Raw genomic sequence first — 21,704 nt, forward strand, 5'->3', positions numbered from 1 at the left:
GTATTCTAAAGCAGTGTACAAAACTTTGATCCCTGTTAAGCAACTGTTAGAAATCCTAGCTTTAGAGATGTATTAATTTTACACTTCTTGAAATAAAGGCAGTCATGAACAATAAATGACTTTTTGGAGAGAAGACCGTGAAGTGTTGTCTTCTTCAGAGCTAAGCACTCCAACAATTACCTTCCTAAATGCTCCTAATCCCACACTCCTATAAAGCAGGATAGATCAAAAAGGCAGTAGCCGTATCACAAGATGCAAAAGAAAGGAAAGTGAGACGAATGGAGAAAAGATGGAAGAGAGATGCAAGAGGATCCAAATATGAAATGGGGAGGGGGAAAAAAATAATCACAGTTTAAGAGATATTAGATTGAGGCACAGATAAAAGAAGAGAATGGAAAGCATTAAAAAACAAACAAACAAATAAACATTCCCTTAGCTGCTACTAAGTTTTAAACCCTTGACTGTTTACAGTGTTGCTACCTCCCTTCCCTACTACTCCTGGGCCTCACAGGAAGTAGTGTAACAAATGCACAGCAACACCATTAAGTAACAGAAGTGGTTACATCAGCATTTTCTGCTGTGAGAAATGCAAGTGAGAGCAAGGATGGATAGGAGGTGTGCAAGTGAGCTAAAAAAGAGGGTGGCACAAAGAGCAACGTTCTTCAAAGAATGGGCAAACTACTTTCATGAAGAGTGAAAGATATCTGTGACATTTTCAGATTTGCAGAGTTCAGGAAACTACCGTATCTTGAGGAAAAGTGTTGCCAGAGCATGGATGCTTAAATTTGTATAAGCAATCGTTATTGTCTTAACATTAAGAAAAAAAAAAAAGCTTTTTCTCTACCAGAAAAAAAAAAAAAGAACACCTTCTGGATCACAATTCTGAATACATTTCTTTAAATTCAACAGGCAAATCATGCATCAGAAGAGGCACAGCAAATCCCTCTCATGACACTACATTTTTAACTAGAAAGCAGCACTTCACACCACATTTCAGTGATACATACTCAAATTTGGTCTGCAAAAACATTTTCGAACCTGAAAGCTTCTCATGTTAAGAACATCAAATTTTTATGAATATTGAATGTTAAGAATGCTTAGTTTTATATACACCTACCCAGAGAGGAAAATAACATTCCATACAGAAAGACAAAATAACTTACGTCTCAAAACAGCGATCCACGTTGTCTGACATCAGAAGTAGCATGCAGAGCTGTTCCAGCGCTATTAGCTGCATATCCCTTTCATCTCCCTGCCCCATCTGCAGCCATTCCAGCAACGTGTCTGGGTCCACATCTGCCATGGTGTTTTGTTTTGTTTTTTCTTTTTTTTTTTGAAAAAAAAAAAAAAAAAAGGAAAAAAGCCGCCTCTGCTTAAATTTAAAAGTACCAAAAATATCCTTTAATTGTTCAAGCCAGACAAATTCGAGTACAATTAATGTCTCTCTTCAGCCAGCCTCAGGCCTTCGCAGTTTTCACCTGGAAACAAATAAAATAAAAAATCTTCAGTCTTAGATTTGCTCCCCTCTAAAATGTATAGCATATTTTCAGGCTGCCATTAAGAAAAATTCTACATATTTGACCAGCAATTATTTTTTTTCAAGCTTTATACATGAGTAATCAACAATAAGTTTGTTCTACTTTATTAGAAATAAATTTTAAGTTCCAGTTCACAATTAAGCAAGACTTAAATCCTACTTTATTTATAGGATAACTCAAAATTTAAAATGTAGGTAGAAAAATTGTGCCTAACCCTTCTGTATGTTCTCACAGCTAATATAAAGACAAGTGGTGTTGACATGCCTATCCCTTTCCTCTTAATATCACTTCATAATAAAATGTGCTCAACTTTCTGAAAGATGAACTATCTGTTCACTCAAGTAAACATAGGAGGATGTCAAAAGTCACATTTAAAATAAAAATCCACAATACAAAAAAAAATTAGATGCACAACTAAAGACAAAGAATCTTTGCGAAACTTTTATGAATCCTTTAATCCTTTTAAATTGCATTACAACACAAGGAAAAGAAGCTTTTTAAGTCAAAGAAGAAAAAAGGCCAATTTCAGGATCACTTCTATTTTCAAAACTTTTAAAGAAAAATATGTTGCAATTTGTAACTTTTTTAAAAATGCAGTGAATAATTAAAATAATTCATGTACATATAAGGGAAACAACATTATTTGTTGGCCCAGTGCCACAGTTGTACATGCAAGCTAAAGACCAAAAATGTCCCTTAAAAATGTTAGCAGACATTTTTCATCTACGTGGTTACTTTTCACTTCGTGTTTCACTAACAAACAGTCATGTTTGCCTCCCATGCCTAAGAACACAGCAAACATGGCCACTTTCATATAAAAACTAGAACAAAGGTTACAAATCAACCTATCCAAATTAAACACATGAGGAAAAAACAAAACAAAACTAAACTAACACAGCTTATAAAAAAAAAAAAAAAAGAGAGAGAGAGAATTAGTTTACCAAAGTCACTAGCTAAATACAAAACGCTGGATAGGATCCTCACAAATTTGGGAGGCAGGGGAGAACAAGGGGGAAGGATTTCGGTCCGGACAAAGTCTGCCGCCTTGTTTACTTGCTGCTAATGAGTTAATAGTTAAAAAATAACTCCATCAAGGGCACATGAGGATTTACAAAAGTGAATCAGAAATTGGTATGACATGGAAAATGCTCCCTGAGTTAGCAGCGCTGTTTCGTCATACGCTAAAACCCCAAGACACGAGAAAATAAAAGTATGACAAACAGGACTTGGTACAATTCGCCAGCAGAAAGACATCACAGATCCCCCGCTGCCTGCCACCACCTTCACTTTGTTACCGCCGCGGTCCCGGCAGCTCGCAAGCTGCCGTTCCGAGGGGCGCTCCCCGTGCCTGAACAATGCCCCCGGCCCGCGGGCTGCTGGCAGGCCCCGCTCCCGGCCCAGCCTCGCTTCAGGCCGCAGGAGCAGCCCGCGCGTCTCCCTGACGCGATTAAACGATTAACCCCAGCGCGGGGGGGGGAGAGCAGCGAAGAAAGGGGGCAGGAGACAGGGGGAACACAACCCCGCGAGGCGGCGAGGAGCGGGCCAAGTTCGGCAGGGGCACCTGCTGTTCCCCCCGCCGCCCCTGAGGCGCCCGGGGCGGAGGGGAGCGAGCAGCCGACAGGGAGCCGGGGCCGGGCCGGGCCGGGAGAGAGGCCCCGGGTGCCCGCCCCAGAAGCGGGGCCAGGCCGCGGCGGGGCCTGCGCAGGGCCAGGCGGGCCGGGCCGGGGCCGGCCGAGGGGGGGCTTCCCGCGGCCTGCCCGGCAGCCCTCCCGCCGCCCCTCGCAGCCGGGCTCGCTCCGGGCCCCGCCGCCCCCCCCCGGCCCGGGGCCTCCCGCCCCGCTCCCTCCCGGCCCCGCCGCCGGGCTCGAGTTGCCGTCGAGCCGCGGGCCTGGCGGGGTGACCCGGCCCGGCGCCACCCCCCCCTCTCCCGGCCCCGCCGCTCACCTCGGCCTCCCGGAGCCCCTTCGCCCTCCTCAGCGCCGCGGGGAGGCGGGGGGACAGGCGAGGCGGCGGCAGCCCGAGCCCCGGCGCAGGCGGCAGGCAGCGGCATCCATGGCGCTCCGCCCGGCTCAGCAGCGGGGGAGGAGGGCGAAGGCGGCCGCGCCGCGGCCCCGGGGGAGGAGCTGGAGCCGGAGCCAGAGCCGGGGCCGGAGCCGGGGCCGGCCGCGCCGCCGCTGGGGGCGCTGCGGGAGCGGGCCCGGCCCCGCCGAGGCCCCCTGGCTGGGCCGTCCCCCGCCGGGCTGCTGCCGGGCACGGCCGCCCCCCGCCGCCAGCAGCGGCAGCCGGGGCCCCGCTGGGCTGCCCGCCGCCTGCCCGCGCTCGGCCGAGGCCCGCAGGCCCGCCTGGCCTTCCCCTGCCGCGCAGGGATTGTTTGGTTCCCCACCACCACCTCTTTTCTGTTTCACAGTTGCAGAACATTTGCATCCGTGCCATTTTTTTTCTCGTTAATTTCGTTAACTTCATAAAAACTTACTGTTAGGCTGCTGCCGCGCAGGGCCCGCTCTCCAAAACACTCGGGTCCACATCCAGCGCCTCCATTACAAGTGGCAACGAGGAGTGGGGTTAAACGTGGCAGTAATGGTCCTTCAGAGCACAAGTTGCGACTTGCCCTTGTCTTGTAGTGAATTTCAGCTACGCTGTTGGGTTGTGGCTCTTCTTGAGGTGGAAGATCCCCCGCGACACGTGCTGCGAAGAGCTACACGGTTATTCTGCATATTTTCAGGAAACGAAGCAAACTGCCATGTACCTGAAATGAAGGAGTGAAACTGTGAAGGATCTATAAAATAATTTCCTTCACTGTAGGCTCACATGTTTTTCCTGAGGAATTTAAGCCTATTAATATAAGTACAGTAAATAAGATTATTGTACATTCGAATGTCACTCCTACCTACATCATAGACATTTCCTGTAATTAGACTAAAACTACACATTGAACAAAAAGGCAATAGCAGTCATGCTTGTTTAAAACTTGCCAAACACAGACATTTTTATTGTTTGGTGTTGTAATAACACCTTTAGAAAGTTTTATCTTCCGTGCTATCATTTTTTCTCAGTACAAGAAACAATAGTTCCTTTGTCTCCGTCTCTGATTTCTAAGACAGCTTAGCCTTTGTGTCTTACTGCATTATGCCTCTCTTAACTGGCACTTGCACCAGTCCTGCTGAGATTTACAACTATATCCTTTATATATGTTTGTCCTTCAGAGGTGAACAGGACTTAAATGCTTAAAGTTAAGGACGTGAGGCACTGGGAAGACTGAGTCTGCAGTCTTTAAATTTAGAAGCTTGATCTTCTTTCACTTTCACTGGTATAGAAACAGCAGCAGAATTAGGCCAAACTTATGAAAACCGCATCTTTTGTGTGACCTTACTACTTCTGTCACATGATAATTTGCTTTTTATTGTAAAGAAGATAGGTTTCAATTAAAGCAAAGTTGTAAATTTCTACTGAAGACCACAATCAAGTATTACTTTTTAATTGTAAACACTGAAAACTTTAACAGTAAACACATGCTTCACTCTTGCACTGAAATTTGTGTGAAACTTGCAAAACCAACTACAGTTCACCACACATGTACAATATATGTATTACTCATCAGTTAAAAAATGACCTAAATTCTAATACCAGCTGACACACACATGTACGACCTTGGCCAAATCCCTTAATCACTGCATGTCTGTTTCCTCATTTATAAAAAAAAAAAAATAAAAAAAAAAATAAAAAAAATCCAACCACGCACAAGATAGTAATGCTGGAGTCAGAAAGGTCTTAACATTTATGGAACACTGAGTTGCTTAGGCATGTTACTATATTAAGTCTTAATACTACAAAAGAAAATTCCTTATTATGACTACACTTGAGCAGACCGCATATAAATGACTGAGGATACTTTCGTGAAATGGTAACTAGGTCACAGAGGGTCAACATATATTGACCTTTGTAGAGCAAGACGGTGGCTAATGACCAGCATTTTTGCTGTGAACTTACCTGAATATTAAAAATTCATCAGAAAGACTGTCAGTACAACTATTGTCATAATATTATATTATGGACACATGAACCACAGAGAAGTATGTCATGGAAGGGTAGTGAGGATTGGGAACTGGAGAGTTTCAGATGCAGAAAGCTTCTGAGAAATGTGACAGAGCTCAGCTCGCGCTTTGACAGCTACTCTGCAAGAAGACATAGTGGCTGTTCTCAAAAGGTTTTTATTCCACGTGAAAAGAAGTCATGTTTGGCTAGAATTTGCTCAAACATTCTCAGGAGAGATTTTTTTTTTTTTCTCCACGTACTTAAAGCTTGAAGAAAAATAATATTTATTACTACTTTTTTGGCTGGTGTTGTCTACATAGAGTTAGCTGATGGCAGAAGGAAAAGTAAAGTAAAAAGTAAAGTTGATGTAATGGTGTGATAGTAAGGATTGTAAACTTCAGTTAGAGTTAGAAGTGATTGGTCTTTTGTTATAGAAAATACAAAATTCTTGCCAAAATCAAACTGAAGTACACCTACAATTTAAACAAAAAAAGATATCTTGGATTCCTTTACATATTTTTAATTGATATGGAAGCTAGAACCTAGCGTTATTTCTGGTTCTGTTAGCCTTACTGCCCAACTGTGTGCATATGCCAAGTTGATGTTTCCAAAAATATCGCTCTTCTGGAGTAAATAGATCAGAGTGTGACATAAACAGACCCTGAACACCTCCACAAATTTAATTGAGTAGTTTATGCTAAAGGCCAGCTTTGTGCCCTGCCAAACAAAACAGTTAGGTTATTCACAGATTATTTATCCTTTTGCTTTAACTTTTTTTTTCCTCAGCCACCCACACAATGATGTAGTAGGAAACACTGAAAAGTCCTACTCCTCCAGAAATAAAATGTGATTTCCATACACACTTTATATTCTTGACAAATGTTATACTATTAAAGAAAAAGTTAATAAATGTTGACTACACATTTCAAAGCACCAAGTTCAGATGTTACAAAGGACGGAAACTTCTTTGTTGTATCAAGCAAGGTTTAGTTTTACATAATTTTGTTATTTAAACTTTACTTCTTAATCATGTTGTGAAAAAGATTGTTTCCAAGATTATTTGCCCCCCTCCCCCCCATGAGTAAAATGCAATTGGCGATAGCTTTTTGTTTTAATCTTGCTATATTGCCATGTTCTCAGCCACTTCACTGTTGCACAAGTCCAGCGAGCACAAACACAGTGTCAGCATCTTGACTTTCCAAACCTCAGTGCCAACTTCTGAAAGCATGGCAATCACAGAACAATTATCTGCCAGCTGTAGAGCACGGTGTGTTTACTTTGTGCAGTCTTATGCAATCTGCTGCAACGAGCACTATGTGAGAGGTTGCCTGGTTGGTCGTTCAAGTGTTGCAATTACACATGTTGATGTGGTGAGCATATTACTAATGTTGACGTGATAAATGTATGAGTGACATGCGGGTGTTTATGGAGGCACCCAGCTGAGTCATTGCTCGTTTTGTTAGACTCTTCCTCAGTAAAGCTTCGACTTCCTGGAAGGTTTCTTATCCTCAGAATCGAGGGAACAAATATGTGTACGTACAGAAGAACGTGGCTTTCAAAAAGTTGCAGATACTCCAGTATTACCTTTTCTTTCTTTATGAAATAGTAGTTCAAAAACATATAAATTATAGTGCTGTTTCTTAAATTAACTCACCTATGTGGATTTTTTATTGCTTTGTCTGTTTTTGTTTTTTTGTTTGTTTGTTTGTTTGTTTGTTTTTCTATAGATTCACTTTTTTGGTGTTCAAGTCTAGGGAGTAAGAAGTGGATAATCTTTGTATCACTTTTTTATATCACCTTTTGCCTCAGTTTACCCTCAGCTATATCACTTATGTGGACATACAATAGGAAGGAACCCCTTATCACAGCCTGCCTTACTCATGTCCCTCATACCTCTGATTGCCAAAGAGAAAGTGAGGCAGAAATTAGACATTGGTTATCTATCACAGGCGGTAACTGTACCCAGTCCACCAGTAACATACGCAATGGCCATTAGTCTAAATCCAAGACAAGTGCAAGGGAAGCTCAGCACCTCAAATCAGAGTATTTCTCAAGGTCCCTAGTGGCACACACCAGGTTATAACATTCTCTGATTCTCTGATTATCACATTCTGTGATTATATCATTTCTGTGACTCATGATTCTGTGATTCGGAACCAGAAAACTGAGAGATGAGATTTGTTCCTCCTAGTTTTACTCCCCTGCTGTGTGAGTAAAACATACAAGTAATCCCAACCAAGAATTTGATGTGGCTCCCAAAGTACAAATGAAGTATTATAAATCAATTTCAATGTTCTTTGCTGATGAGGCGATGTACAATAAGAATAAGGTATTTTAATCATCAAACAAATGTTTCATATCTGTGGATTAATAGCCCATGGTTACTTACAGTTGTATTGGAAAGTGTAATTTTTACTGACTTAAAAGCTTATTAATGCCTTTTACTGTTCTTGTAATGAAATGATGCCCTATTCACCACCACTGTAAAATGTCTTAGCACGCAAAAAGGAAAAAAAAAAAATCTGAAACTTCTAAAACCTGAATTACTGGATTAGTTGCTAACTGGTAAGTGCTACATTCTTCATTCAGACTGGGAAAAATTAACTTAATATTATGTTGGAACATGTCAATGTTCAATGTTAGCACTGGCCTATGGCACTTGAGACAGAATGAAAAAAAAAAATAAATTACTGTTTACTAATGAAATACTAAAACTTGCTTGCCCTATTGGGGGGCCCTAGGGAAAAATGAGAAAGTTCTGTAATTTGGTAATGGTGTATTCTTTTGGAAAGATAATCTGTGCACTCTACAAGTTCAATTAAACTTTGGACTGTTTGGTTTATAGGAAAGCTGCCATTCATGCAACTTGAATCCTTGTCAGAAGTGATGAAATGACCTTATTCAGAATTGTGTTAGAAAGATTAAACAAGGGGGGTGGGAACTGGGTGGTCCTTATGGGTCCCTTCCAACCCAAACTGTTCTATGGTTTTATGAACTTTGACAGGGCCAGGTTTTCTTCTTTGCCAGCTGTGAGTGAATGCAGCAAATGCTGCTGGGGGTCTCTCTCCTATTTTCTTTACTTTGGACTTCCTTTGCTGGTCTCTCATTTTTTCTGAACTTCCTTAATGCAAAGATTTTTAAAAAGAGAGAAAGAAAGAAACAACAACAACAACAAACAAACTCAGAGACCTGAAATTCATTCTATTGTGTGGAATGGCAAACTAGAATATAAGGAAAAGGATTAAAAAACACAACCCTTCTCAAGACATAAATAATAATAATAACAATAATAATAATAATATGTTCCTGTTTAGAAAAAAAAAAAAAAAAAAAAAAAAAAAAACCTTAGAAGGAGCATATTTTGAATGAGAAAGCTTTTACATCTCAGGTGTGTTTATACCAGGTCTGTATTGGCTTAAACAGCACGTGCAGCAGAAGGAAAAAGTGGACATACTGCAGTGAAGACTCAAAAATGTTTCCCATTCTAACTACGTTTCAAACTGTGACTCGAGCCAATTAAAGAGAACATTTTTGATCTGATAGTAGAGAGCTTTGTGGCAGAGCTGCAAGTCTGTAGGAAAATTGGAAAATACATAAGCAGTCATAAGAGAAAATTAGTGTTGATATCAAATTATTCTCCTAAGAGCTTTCACTTACTTATCTAGCACAACTTAAGCATAATGAAGATGGAAAGTATACTTAGTTTTTAAGACATATAATGCATGGTTACTGATCTACCGCTTACAAGTTTCATCACCCGTGTTTTACCTCCTTAGGAATTCAAAGACCCACATGATGAGTGAGTGAGTCGCACACGGTAAATGATTCATACCCATTTTTCTTTTTGTACCCTACCTTTTGGCAACCAATTGACTCACACCAGAAAGATGGGATTTCAGTGAGCAGGACACAAAGTTATTCCAGCTACTGCATAGAATTTTGCATTTCAGTTCTTGTGTACTCAGCACCAATACCCCCAAAAAGAAGCTAGATATAAAGTAGTTCTGATCCGATGTCTGCCCCAAGTTTCTGTGACTAAGCTTTTTCTGTCAGTGTCCTTTTTTCACTAATTCTTAGCTATTTATGGTCAGACACCAGCATTGTTTTATTAGGCAAGCATTTTGTGCATGCTTTTACTGTTGTTTCTATGTAATTAATTATATTTTTATTCTGTAAAACATTAGCTCGTTGGGATCTTGCCATTCATATAAATTTCTCTGTGAACACTGATCTCAGTGGACACAGGTAACTTATTAAAATGACTGTGTATTGTGTGTCTGAGCCTGCATCAAAGCAAGAATGTACTCTACCCAGCTTCTACACAGAGTGCCAGCCTTAAAAGCAGCAGGCCAAATTATTTTGTAAAGAAATGCTGTTCTACTGAAGTCAGTAAGACCTTCCCAGTTTGACCCAGCCCACAATTTGGCTCAAAGACTAGCACCTATTAAAAAAGTTTAGCTGAACCTAGTTTCCAGAAATACCAAGTTTTTAAAAAGATTCTTATCTGGCTTGATGTTTTAAGATGAAACTCTTTGGAGCACTTAAACTCAACATTTTGGTTCTAGCCTATCTCCAACAAAAGATTTGTTCACCAAAGGTTGTGTTATATGATAGCTTTTTAATCAACAATATGGCTTTTCATCGATCATTTGAGGAACAGCAAATTACAAATTTAAAGAGTACAAAGAGTTGACAGTAATTTTGTAGAATTTCTGCTTGTATTTCAAGAAGAAAAACATTTAGATTGCCCCTTGCAATCTAGTTTTAGGGAGTATGAAGCAGAGTTATTCTGACAGAGAAATGTTACCTGCTTACAAGGTGTCTTCATACTGTGTCTCATTTATAATGTCAGCGGTTACTGTTGTTAGAAGCATTTGTCTACCTCATTTTTGCACTAGTTTTTCATGTATGTAATTACAGCTGCTTGACTACAATGACTGGTCTATGTCCTAGTCCCGGTTCTGACCCTGATGGCAGAAGGAATAGCCTGGAGCTGCTCAGTCTTATGCTACTGATTCCTGGGTATTTGCTAGTGGAGAATCAGTGTCACTGGTGGAAATGTTTAATATCATAATGATCAATAGGCCTCAACTAAGATTTAAGCATTCCTGCACATGTGTGACAAAAGAAGTTTCCACCCCAGATAGAAAATTTAGTGAAAGGATACAAAAGGGATCATGGGGCAATATTGTCCATACTGATAAGCCATTTAGTAGTTTAATTCTAAAGTCCCAAACCCCGACTTCTACATGTTAGTGGTCTCCCGACTACATTGAACTAACTCTTCACCTTGTGCAAAGAAAGCCAAGAGGAAACAAGAAGCTAATCTGCATCTGCATTCCATACAGAGCATGGATGGATGTAAGCCAGCCTGCATCTCCCAGCCCAGGGATGATTCACCAAGACAATGAGGATATACCCAGAGGGAAAGATTTGGTCCCTGTACTGGAAAGAAGGGGAACACAGCTAGGAAGGAGCTAGCCTTTCCAGCTTTACACCAAGTCAGAGCTTCTTTCCCTATTGGGAAACATAGATAAAAAATCAAAGCCAGATTCCAATCCAGTCTCACAGGCAGGGCTGGTGCCTCTGCTTAGTAAGGTTGCTCAACGTTTAATATTATTAGTAATTCTATGGGAAAGCAATAAGCAATGTTCTGAAAAAAGACCTGATTACTGGACATGGAAGTTATATACAAATATACTTGCAGGTTATCTCAAGCAGGTAGACTCAGAAAGCAGCCTTAAGACAGATATTTAGAGGTAAATTGCACCTTCCATCACAGTGTAGTATCCCACTGATATGTGAAATTCAAGAATAATTCTGTAGGTGTTTGTACATGTAACTGTGGGCAGAAGTTAGCCCATAAGCACATTTGAAAGTCAGAGATTTCTTCTCATGGTGATAGGTGAGGAAGATGAGACTTCTGTATTCAGTCAGGCAATTCATGTATACTTCAGCAAGAACTATGCTGTAGCAACAGGATATCCTGTTTTAAATAATAAAGATAATGACAGACTTCAAGATTGTAGCCCCATCTTCTTTTCGTCTTCATCTCAATTAACAATGACAGTAAGAAACAGGATCCTGGAACTGAACCCTCCTCAAACATTTAGAAGATTCAAGCACCAAAACATCCATAACTGTAAAGTGATACACAACGTTCTCTGTCCTTTAAGCAGGATGTCTGACTCTCTACTATCTTCTTCCAGTAGTACTCCATACCTATCATGGGATTATTTGCTCTAACACAGCAGTTTTAAACACCTTGAATGCCTGCTTCAGTTATGCACTGCTTCAGTTATGCAACAAAATATGGAAAATAGTTTGTACACTTATCAACTACAATCTGCAAATGACACTTGACCACTTTTGGGGACATTCCAAAACCAGAGGATTGGAAAATGCTGGCACTGTTACAACACATCCTACATGCAGGATGTCTCAAAGTAGTTCATTAGGACTGTACAGTGAAGTACATTGCATGTTTATCTTCAAAATATTGGACATCCTCGGTTAGTATGTGGTTGTTAACTCCTGAAATGCCTGAATTCTATATAAGGTGGTGCTGACTCTGCTAATTTGGAGTTGGTTAATTCCCCACCCCCTTCTATAGCAGATTTAACAGCTTTCTTCCACGAGCAGAAGCCAACGCAGCGCTCCTATGTGCTGACACTTCCTCTTTTAGCTCAGTGATGCCTGCTGTGTTACTCTATTAGAGTATGCTCAAATCACAAATGGGAACTGAAAGCAAACCTATTAATTAATAGTAAAAGCAGTTCTGTCTATACAAGTTATTATTTATAAAAAACAAAAAACAAACAAAAAAAAAACATAGAATGGCAGACTATAAAATCATGCAAAACTTGGGACTCAACACTGATATATCTTGGACTACTGACTGTGAAATATGTAGCTGTGTTGAACAAGTCGGCATTGAGGATTTTCTTTATCTGATGGCCTTAAAGACAGTTATAGGTAAGACTGGCAAATGGGATTAAATATTTGGACAAATTGTATTGGTAGAAATTATGTAAATCAAAATGATACTTTTAGTATTGTTCCACAGTGGTGTTGCTGGGTTTCCTTTCAGGCAATCTCTGTTGGTAGACCTATTTGGCACAGTCACTCTTAAGAGCAATCCTGACTGATAAAACATATTTTCTCCCAGGCCCGTCCACCTCAGATGTGGAGCATTTCTGGGATTGTAGCAACACCTACTGCACCACACCCTTGAAAGAGCTTTTCAAATACCCCACACCAAGAAATCCAACTCTCTTTTTGGAGTAGAGTTTCCACAGAAGTTTAAAAGATTTTTTTAAGGAAACACATCTGCAATGCCTTAAGGAGTTCTCCTCCAAAGTGATAAACTATATGGAGAAAATGATTCCTTGGATTTTCCATCCTTGAAACAAATCTTTCCCTCATCATCCTTCAAATGACAGACACATCCTACACGTAAACTTCTTTTGTTAAGATCAGGCAGAACTGATAGGAAGAAGGCAGGACCATCAAAGTACTTCCTCTGTCTCACAGGCACACTTAAGTAGAAGTTTCATCTGCCACCAAACCCACAGGCTTCTTCCTCTCGTCTAGGGGCAGGATAATCACTCAGTTATTCCATACAGTACCTTCAGGCCTGGGAGTAGCAGTGCAGGCTGTATTTACCTGATAGGTTGTTGCAAATGCGTCTCCAAAAATCTAAACCACTTCAATACTGATGATATAACATTTCTGGAAATTATCCCCCTCTGCTATTTCTTTCAGGAACTCTGCATGTCTAAATCCAATCTGCTGTACGTTCAACATTTGCCTTTGCAGTCTGTCCAATCTTCTTTCCTCCCTTCCTCCCTTTTTCATTCCAAACTAGTGTTTACATGCAAAGTAACTTGAAGTTCCAGAAAATTCCCATATTTTAATTTAAGGTTTAGCTACCAAAACGTTTGAATTTCATTTAAATCATGCTGAAGTGTTCCTCAGGCTGTCATTTTCAGCTTTCAAGACCACTAGATCAAAATGCTCTTTGTAGGATAATCTAAAGCTCTGCCTCATGGCAAAGTTCAGATCAGCCCCTTTCAGCTTGGAAACCAAGCAATATCAGTGACTAATCTGATACAACAAATACCTGAGAAAATGTTTAAAATATGAGTTATTATAACTTCCATTTCACCAAAGTATCTCATCTTCTGCACATCAGTCTTTTTGATTCTATTTGGAACATGAAATGGAGTAGAGTGATTTTAGACCTGAAGCAACCCAGGAAAAAATGCTCTTAGTGTGCACTTAGTGTGCGTGAGCACTTTACGTATTGGTATATAGTGATATATTATATTAGTGATATACTATATAGTATATATTATATCAGAAATGTGGCAATTGAGTGTCATGTGTAGCACCTTAATACAATTTATTTTACCAGCGTTTCCTTTTACAAAAGAGACACCCACCTGAAATAGCTGCCATCACTCACTGAGTGACTGGTGAGAACAGGTCCAGCTGTGACTTTACTTAGAGAGAAAGCCGCATAAAGTCACAAAGCATCAGAGTGCCCTTCTGTACAGTAGGTATGTCCTCTGCTTTCTTTTCACGTTCTCCTTTCGTTTCTGATTTTGTGGGCTGTACATGTAATAGGTTTTGGTACCTGGCTAGTATTGTAGTATTATTCCTTGTTTTACTGCTTCTATTATTTCTCTGTTTTACAAGTAATCTTATCAAATTGCTATTAGTTTTTTTGGAAATTATGTTTTTTTTCTCAGAATACTTATTTACCATTCTAGTGGTCTGGTCAGTGGGAGTCAACATCACTGAATCTTAGCTCAGCTAACAGAATAATCTTGATTTATAAATAAGAAAACAAACGTAAAAGCTCAGCCATTCTACTTTGGAAAGGTTTTGTTTTCAGGGTCAATTTGCTGATGTTGGTGTGACTATCAATGAATCCAGAGGCTTTGGTTTCTAGATAGCATTTGCTACTAAGCAACTGGAGCACTTCTTAACCAGATAACTTGTGCAACAACTATTTTCTTTGCACGACAACAGTCCCTATGGCCTTGATATATTACTATAAGAAGTGATGCAGCTGTCACTTTCCCAATAATTTAGACCCTTTCAGATGGAGGGGAAGCATGCAAGAGCACAGCAATGCTCAGTCTTCACAAAATGTGTTTTCTTACACCTCTGTGATTTGTTTCTATTTCCTCTCTCTCCCAAAAAAGGGGAACATGCACATTTATTTGTGCTTTTCAAAATCAGTTCCCCTCTTAGGCCCTAGTTTGTGCAGACTGTGTTATCAGCAGCTTAAATTTCTTCAGAACAGGGGAGTAAGAAGAAGCTATAATTGAAGACTAAAGGTATTTACCCTCTCTTCCCTGCCCTGAAGGAACTGAGCTGCTGCCAGCAATTAGACAGCTGGCAGTTCCCCAGGGATTACAGTAAGCAGGAACTAGTAAGTGCACTCAGTTCTCATCTACCTGCCCTAGAAAAGCTTATTTGCCACCAAACAATGACAAGCACTTCACAACACTCTTTGGATTCTTTCTAGTCTTTTAAAACCGTCTGAAATGGCCTTCATTTTTCAAAGAATTTCCTAGGTTAAAGTCCTCATTTAAGAAGAGTGGCAAAAATTTTGCAACATGCAACTCCTCCATAAGTAATTTCAAAACCTTTTAATGAAAACATCAAGTGTGTGTGCATGGATGTTGTAACCAATACTCAAGACAGAAGACAATGAAAACTAGAGTTAGCGTCTGCTGTTGCAGTTGATTAGTTACATGCTTTTCAAACTTGTCTTCATACTTCGCATACTATTATTTATATATATATATATATATATTTTTTTTTTTTTTTTTGTGGAACAGGCACTGCTTTCCAATGAAGTTCCTGTCATTGCTCTGGTGGTTGTCATGGTTTGCTTTGAGACCAGAGAGAATATGATTGATTTGAGTCTGCTTTGCATATTTGGTTAACAGGTATAGATCCCTGGTATTACATGCAAGTAACTTTACATTACTTCTTACAATAAAGTAACTGACTTACATCATCCTGTGCCGCACATTATGAAGTATTCTGTTTTGATTTACGTGGCTGGTTGGAAGTCTCTTTATTTCCTGATTACAAATAATGGACACTACAAAACAGAATAAACAGAGCTAATAAATCAGAAAATTATGGGAATGTTACAAATCTGAGTAGGTTCACATGTAAAATAGGATTCCAGTCAACTATTAAGCTATGAAAGAGCTGAGACTAGTAAACATTGAGATTCTGGGATTTAGTCTGGTTCATCACATCACACACTCTGGTGAGTGTTCTCATCAGTAATGTGAGTCACCAGAAAAAAAAAAAAAAAAAAAAAAAAAAAAAGAACAGGTGAAGTCAAACAATCATCTTAATGTGAGAGCACAAATATCTTTGTGGCAACTTAAACAAACCCACAAACCCGGGGGGTAAACTAGCTCTTGCCATAAAGAATCCCCTAGCCTAGCCCTAAGAATGCTCTCCTGTTCTGGCATAGTGGGTGAAACTAGGATACGTGGGACTGATTGTCAGAATGCAAGTGAATGCCTGTGTGACAGTCATTGCTGAGAATTTAAGTAAGTGTCCTTTTCTAAGAATTGGCAGGAGAGTTTCTGACATACTGCTGCATTGACAATTGGGTGACATGACAGTTTATCTTGCATAAGCCATTTTGAAGGAATGAATCTACTAGGCAACTGATTCAATTACTATTTCTTCTTTCTCTCACTATACATGCCATAGTAGCGTGTATTGTTATCCTTTGTTCTGATTCCCGCTTTCTTCCTCTGTCCTATCCTTTAGCATTCATTTGATTTGAAAAATAGTCTCTCAACAACATTGTTGCTTCCTCTGCAGCCTTTGTAGTTGCTCCTTCCCTGCTGCTTTTCCCAATGGCCTGCTTCGTCTTCACAGAAATCTCTCTTGCCTCACTTGTCCGGAGCATGTTGCACTCCAGCAATTGTACTGAGCAGAAGTTGCTCTGCAAGCCACAGCTGGGTGTTGGCTATCTGAAGGTAAGGAACATTGCCAGAGAAGATCTGAGTTTTATGTGGTTCTGGGATACTAGCATGAACAAAAAACTTCCTGAAACGCTTACTTGTTTGCTCAGTTCTTGCACTTATTATAAGTACATTAGATACAGAAAAGGTAAACGAGATTCACTTGTTTTGGGGCATTATTTGTAGTTTAGGTACAGCTTTACAAACCTAGAGTCAGAGAGAATCCCCTACAGCTGATACACAGTCCCTTACAGTTGATATACTCATTACCTCCTGAAGGAGAAAAACATGGCACCAGAAACCATTCTTCAAGTTAATGTCTGGAACAAGCTAGTGAACAATATGGTTTTGAAGCCTGATCATTGGCTGTGAAGTTCACTCAGCCAAGCCATCCTACAGCCTAGGAAACCCCTTCCCAAAGGCAGCAGCAGGCACGTTAAGAGCTGGTGTGTCTCCTCTCACTTATGGATCAAAGACTTTCTGGCCAACTTATAGAATGGAAAAAATTCTCACATAAGTACACAAAGGTGGTCTGTTATACACAGAAGTGTTGTAGCCATACCGTTCATTTCACGCTTGACAAACAAGGTAAGTTCCTGTTTCCTTTTCACTTTTCTGCTCTCAGATTAGTCTTCCCTGTCTGCTTCAAAAGTCGCTCTGCTCTATAGTCAGCAAGTCCAACATCATTTCCACTTCTGTTTCGGGTAGCAAAGCTTCAGGAGTTTTTACAAATTACTGTTTATCCTAAATCATTTCAGTTCATGGTTTGGCATGTTGTTGGAAATGCACAAAACTGAGCAGGACACTGAGTGGATAAGTGTGCATGCAGCAACAGGTTTAAACTACTGCTCTGAGGGGCGGAAAGGAGAGAGAGAGCCATGCCTGCATTATGGCAAAGAGAGCTTTGTGAGTAGGTTCATAAAGAAACCTATCAGAAAGGTAGGCAATTACCCACCTGGGTAAAAGGGTATTCACTCAGCTTGCCCAGGTTCAGTTGCCTTCAGATGCAGAGGATGACTATAGTAGTTCATACCAAACTTACTGATTATCTTTCTTCTTTGCACCTACAGGATGCATGCATGGCCTTTATGCCATGGCCCCAGATCTACATGGGAAAATCAGGACTGCAAATCTTTGAAGCCCTGAGGGTCTGTATGTATCTATACCTACTGTATGTTTTAGAGGGAGCCTAGAACTAAAGATCACTTGCGGCTCAAACCAAAAATTACACATTCTTGAGTTTCTTTCCAATCAGCTTGGAAGTTCTTGTTTTACAAAAATGAAGTGTTCCCAGATTTGTTGGCCTCAGTGTGGAACTAGGAGGAATATGGAATGAACAGTAAGTGTACCCTCCCTCCAACCACGATCAAGTCATTTGACTCCCCAACAATTAAACACTTCACCACTTGACAAGTCACATCTGGCTATTCTGCAGACCAGCACAGGCTTAAACTAAGCCAACTGAGTGAGTTTTTTTCCATGTTCCTCTAGTTGCATTCAAGGAAAACATAAATGTTAAACAATAGCATTGTTTAGCCAGTTATACATCAGGCAGAGCTGTTCACAGTAACAGAACCAAAATAGATACAGCTTGAGCAAGATGGCTGTTTTAAAATCATGGCTGCAGTGGTAAACAAAGTGGATAAGCACATTTGTTTGCTGCTGCAAGGAAGTAGCAAGCTGTAGCTAGATCATATTTTGTCTCAGATTCAATGTGAAAAAAAAAACATTTACTTGCATTTTTGCTATTACTTCTCTTCATCTCCCAGTGCCATCCTTGCTCACTTGATAAATATACTTGATGATGAAGTATCATAAAAGAAAGCCTGACTTCTCCTATAGGATTTTTTTTTTTTTTTTTTTTTTTTTTTATTCCTCTAACTGCATTTCAGGTAAATTTGGTGGCAAAAGGTTCAGCTCGTTATCGTTGTGTCTTTGTTTCCTGTAAAACATGAATACAGCTGTTACAATATTTTTTCCTTGATGTTTACAACAAACCTAACATGAGAGAAGACTAAAACCATTTGCCTTCATAATGATAGGCAGTATTTTTAAACTATACAATATTTCTATTTTTAGGTATTAGTCAAAATTGTTTCCAGAATCCCTGAGGCCTGTACTGCCACAGAAAACATGTCTCATACCAAACCTTTTTTTTTTTTTTTTTAATTCAGAATACTGAGAATGAGTAAAAATACATATAAAAATATCATAATCAAAATCTTATCAAGAGAAGGCTATAACATAAGAAATATTTCCCAAACGTAGCAACTGGGCATCTCAGCAATTGTACATTGCATTTCATTGGCAGTGAGATAATTTACATGTATTTTAATACTTGAATATTAACACTGGTTTGAAAAAATCCAATTTTAGGCTAGACAATTCATTAAATGTGCCAGCTTAAAATAGGATTTTTTTGTAATCTTTTCCATTACTAAATTTAGCTTTTTACCAAGTTTCAAAAATACACTCTTCTCATCTGCAAACTTCTTTAAGTATATAAACAATGGGCTTTTCTGTTATAAGTGGACAAATCAGCACATATAATAATATGCATATGGAGAGCATGCTCTGCTGTCTGGTAGTCATCATCTCAAGTTGTTTTTTCATGTGAGTGCTGCCACTCGCTAAGCAGCTAGAGTGCAGGCACAGAGGAAGGAGATCGGATGCCACATCCTGCCCTCTACACTGATTCAGTGTACTTCAGATACACTGACTCAGTACTTCAGATCACTAGGACTATAGCAGTGGGAATAAGACCATTGAGCAAAGTTCACGTTCAGCTACAGCACAAGTGAATTTGAGTTAATCTACCACAGATTACTTAAGGGGAGGGGGTTGGAAGTCTGCTTTTGTTTTGGACTGTTCCTCAGAAAAAATCTTTAGGCCTCCTTTTGCTATATTTAGATTTCACTTCCCCTTTCATTGTTACATGCAATAAACCATTTATTCTCCAGAGAATGTCTCAGGGAAAAAAAAAAAACAAACAACTGTACATCAAAAACCAAAAGAAGCACCACAAAACATTTTGGCGTGACCGGTAGCATAGCACTGGCATTTTTAGGGTCTCCTTGCACAGACAACATAATGCATCTTTTTACTTCAATTCTATATAATTCACTTTCAGTGTTAAATGTCTAAAACATGTAAGGGACAGATCAAGCGTGTAAAAGCTGGTCAAACATGCTTTTTATGTGTGGCTATACGCCACTGTCATTAAGCAGCTTGAGCAGTATACATGCAAATGAACTGGGTGTTACACACTTGAGCTAAATGGAGTGCTGAGTGAAATGCCGTCTTCTCTCAGCACCATCCTGAGCTGCTGCTGAGGTGCGTACAAGTCTCAGTTAAAATACAGTTTAGCTTGATTTTACCGGCTGTTTTTAAGCATGAGTTACAACTCAAGAACAATTTCCTTATGGCCTAATTTTAAGAGAAACTTTATCAGGCAAAACGTCAGATAAGGCACATGGGTTACCTGTGCAAAAAGCAGTGTCTAGCAATCCCTACAGCATCAGGGCATTTGTGCAGTAGCCAAGCAGCACTGCTTTCAGGACGTAAGGGTGTGACTCTTCCTTGGTCCTTTGACACCACGGTGCAGAGAAATAGGAAATTTGTCTACCTTGCTGTATGTTGTTTTATTTAAAAACTGAACAAACAGTGTTGACGTTCTAAGGACTTTTTCCCTTCCTCACTTGCTTTTCTTGGAGTATTATTGGCCAAATTTTCCAATGAAAGAAAATATGGGAAGTTCATTAGTAAATCGAAACGGCATTGACTGATTTCAATCGCTATTGGTTAGGAAAATACGTAATTTTAGGAAAAAGTTTATAATATACTGATAAAATAGCTACATTTCAGGAACCTGAAAAAAAGGTTTATACCTATCAGTGAGCTTAGGGATGAAGCTTGAGAGGACACTGTGTCATCACAGTGACCCTTCACATGTAATGCCTGCCACTGCTACGTTTTCAACTTCACTCAACTTTAAATTGAAATTCCATAGATCGCCTGATCCCTGCTAAGTAGTATTACTACCAATAAAATTGGCAAACTATCCTAAGTCACTCCACACCGAGTGGACCGACTTGCATTGTTACTGTTGTACCAGTTCTGGAAAAATAATAATTTCATTTGGAAATTCTGCTCATTAACTGACTTTTATTAACAAGAAATGATTATGCTTCCTGTGCATTTGGTAATCCAAGTTTATGGTGATGCATGTATCACTTCACTGATGCTCCTCTCAGCCTGAAGGTGACTGCTGCCCTGGGGAACATACCAGATCAGAGTCCGGGCAGTTCTCATCTAAACAAGGCCATTAGAAGCGTTGCCTATTCAGCTGCAACATCACAGACATGTATCAAACTGAAAACAACCACATCCCAACTGGGCCATACTTGTGGATGCTTTTGGCTAATTCTGTTCTGTTGCAGTGAACAGGAAGTTGTCTGCAAATAATTACTGCACAGCACATATATTGTATTCTACGATGTACCCCTATTTATATATATTCTTAACATTGGACATAAGCAGGAATTTTTGTTACACAAAAACATTTGACTTTAAACAATGAGTAGAAACATACAAAGTAAACATGCATGCTGGCCACATGCTTCATTGCACAGAAAATTTACTGGAAGTTTACTGGTGCTTACAGAAAGATGGCAAGGAAAACAATCAGCAAGGAGGCATGGGGCACACAAAGCTGTACTGGTACAAGTTAGATTTTGTTTTATGGCTAAACATATGCTTGGCTCTTTATTTATGACTAAACGTATGAGCTTGAATGCCAAGCAATGCCTAAAAAAGAAGAGTAAAAAGTAGAATTACAAGCCAAAACTATTCTTGCTTATTTTTTCAGGAAAAAAAAAAAATCAAGTTCCTTGTAAATAGACAAGACTGCATCAAAGATATCTAATATAAAAATATTTTGTGTTTTGGATAATTGAAACAAGATTCTTCTATGATCCATTTATAGAATCTTAAATGAGTAGATTTATTCATGTGAACATGCAACTTGTTTTAAACGCACATAATAAAGCACAACTCAGGGCAGATGTATTTTTACTGTCTATGTGGATAAATTATCTGGATGGATGAAGCTCATGCATATATC

The 21,704-nt window shown here is 39.7% G+C and overlaps 1 protein-coding gene and 1 long non-coding RNA gene across 16 annotated transcripts in view; one reads left to right on the plus strand and one right to left on the minus strand.

The window, feature by feature from the left end:
- The window catches only part of HECTD1 (HECT domain E3 ubiquitin protein ligase 1), a 62,323-nt gene extending 58,054 nt beyond the window's left edge, over positions 1-4,269 (minus strand). For 5 of the 15 annotated variants that reach the window (XM_027458550.3, XM_072038924.1, XM_027458549.3 and 2 more), the window contains exons 1-2: positions 3,483-3,653; positions 1,164-1,478 (exon numbers count right to left, since the gene is read on the minus strand). In XM_027458550.3, coding sequence (XP_027314351.3) covers positions 1,164-1,303 — 140 coding nt within the window. In that variant the 5' untranslated portion in view covers positions 1,304-1,478; positions 3,483-3,653. Of the gene's footprint in view, positions 1-1,163; positions 1,479-3,482; positions 3,655-4,011 lie in introns of those variants that run through there. The other 10 variants (XM_072038923.1, XM_005020614.6, XM_027458556.3 and 7 more) reach the window with 4 other exon arrangements.
- A 10,816-nt stretch (positions 4,270-15,085) lies between these two features.
- LOC140002540 (uncharacterized) lies at positions 15,086-17,803 on the plus strand. The gene is made up of 3 exons (XR_011809347.1): positions 15,086-15,535; positions 16,440-16,597; positions 17,653-17,803. It is a non-coding gene; the product is annotated as an uncharacterized lncRNA (long non-coding RNA).
- Positions 17,804-21,704: the final 3,901 nt, after the last annotated feature.

This window comes from Anas platyrhynchos, chromosome 5 (assembly GCF_047663525.1).
Source record: "Anas platyrhynchos isolate ZD024472 breed Pekin duck chromosome 5, IASCAAS_PekinDuck_T2T, whole genome shotgun sequence".
NCBI classification, from domain to species: Eukaryota; Metazoa; Chordata; class Aves; order Anseriformes; family Anatidae; genus Anas; species Anas platyrhynchos.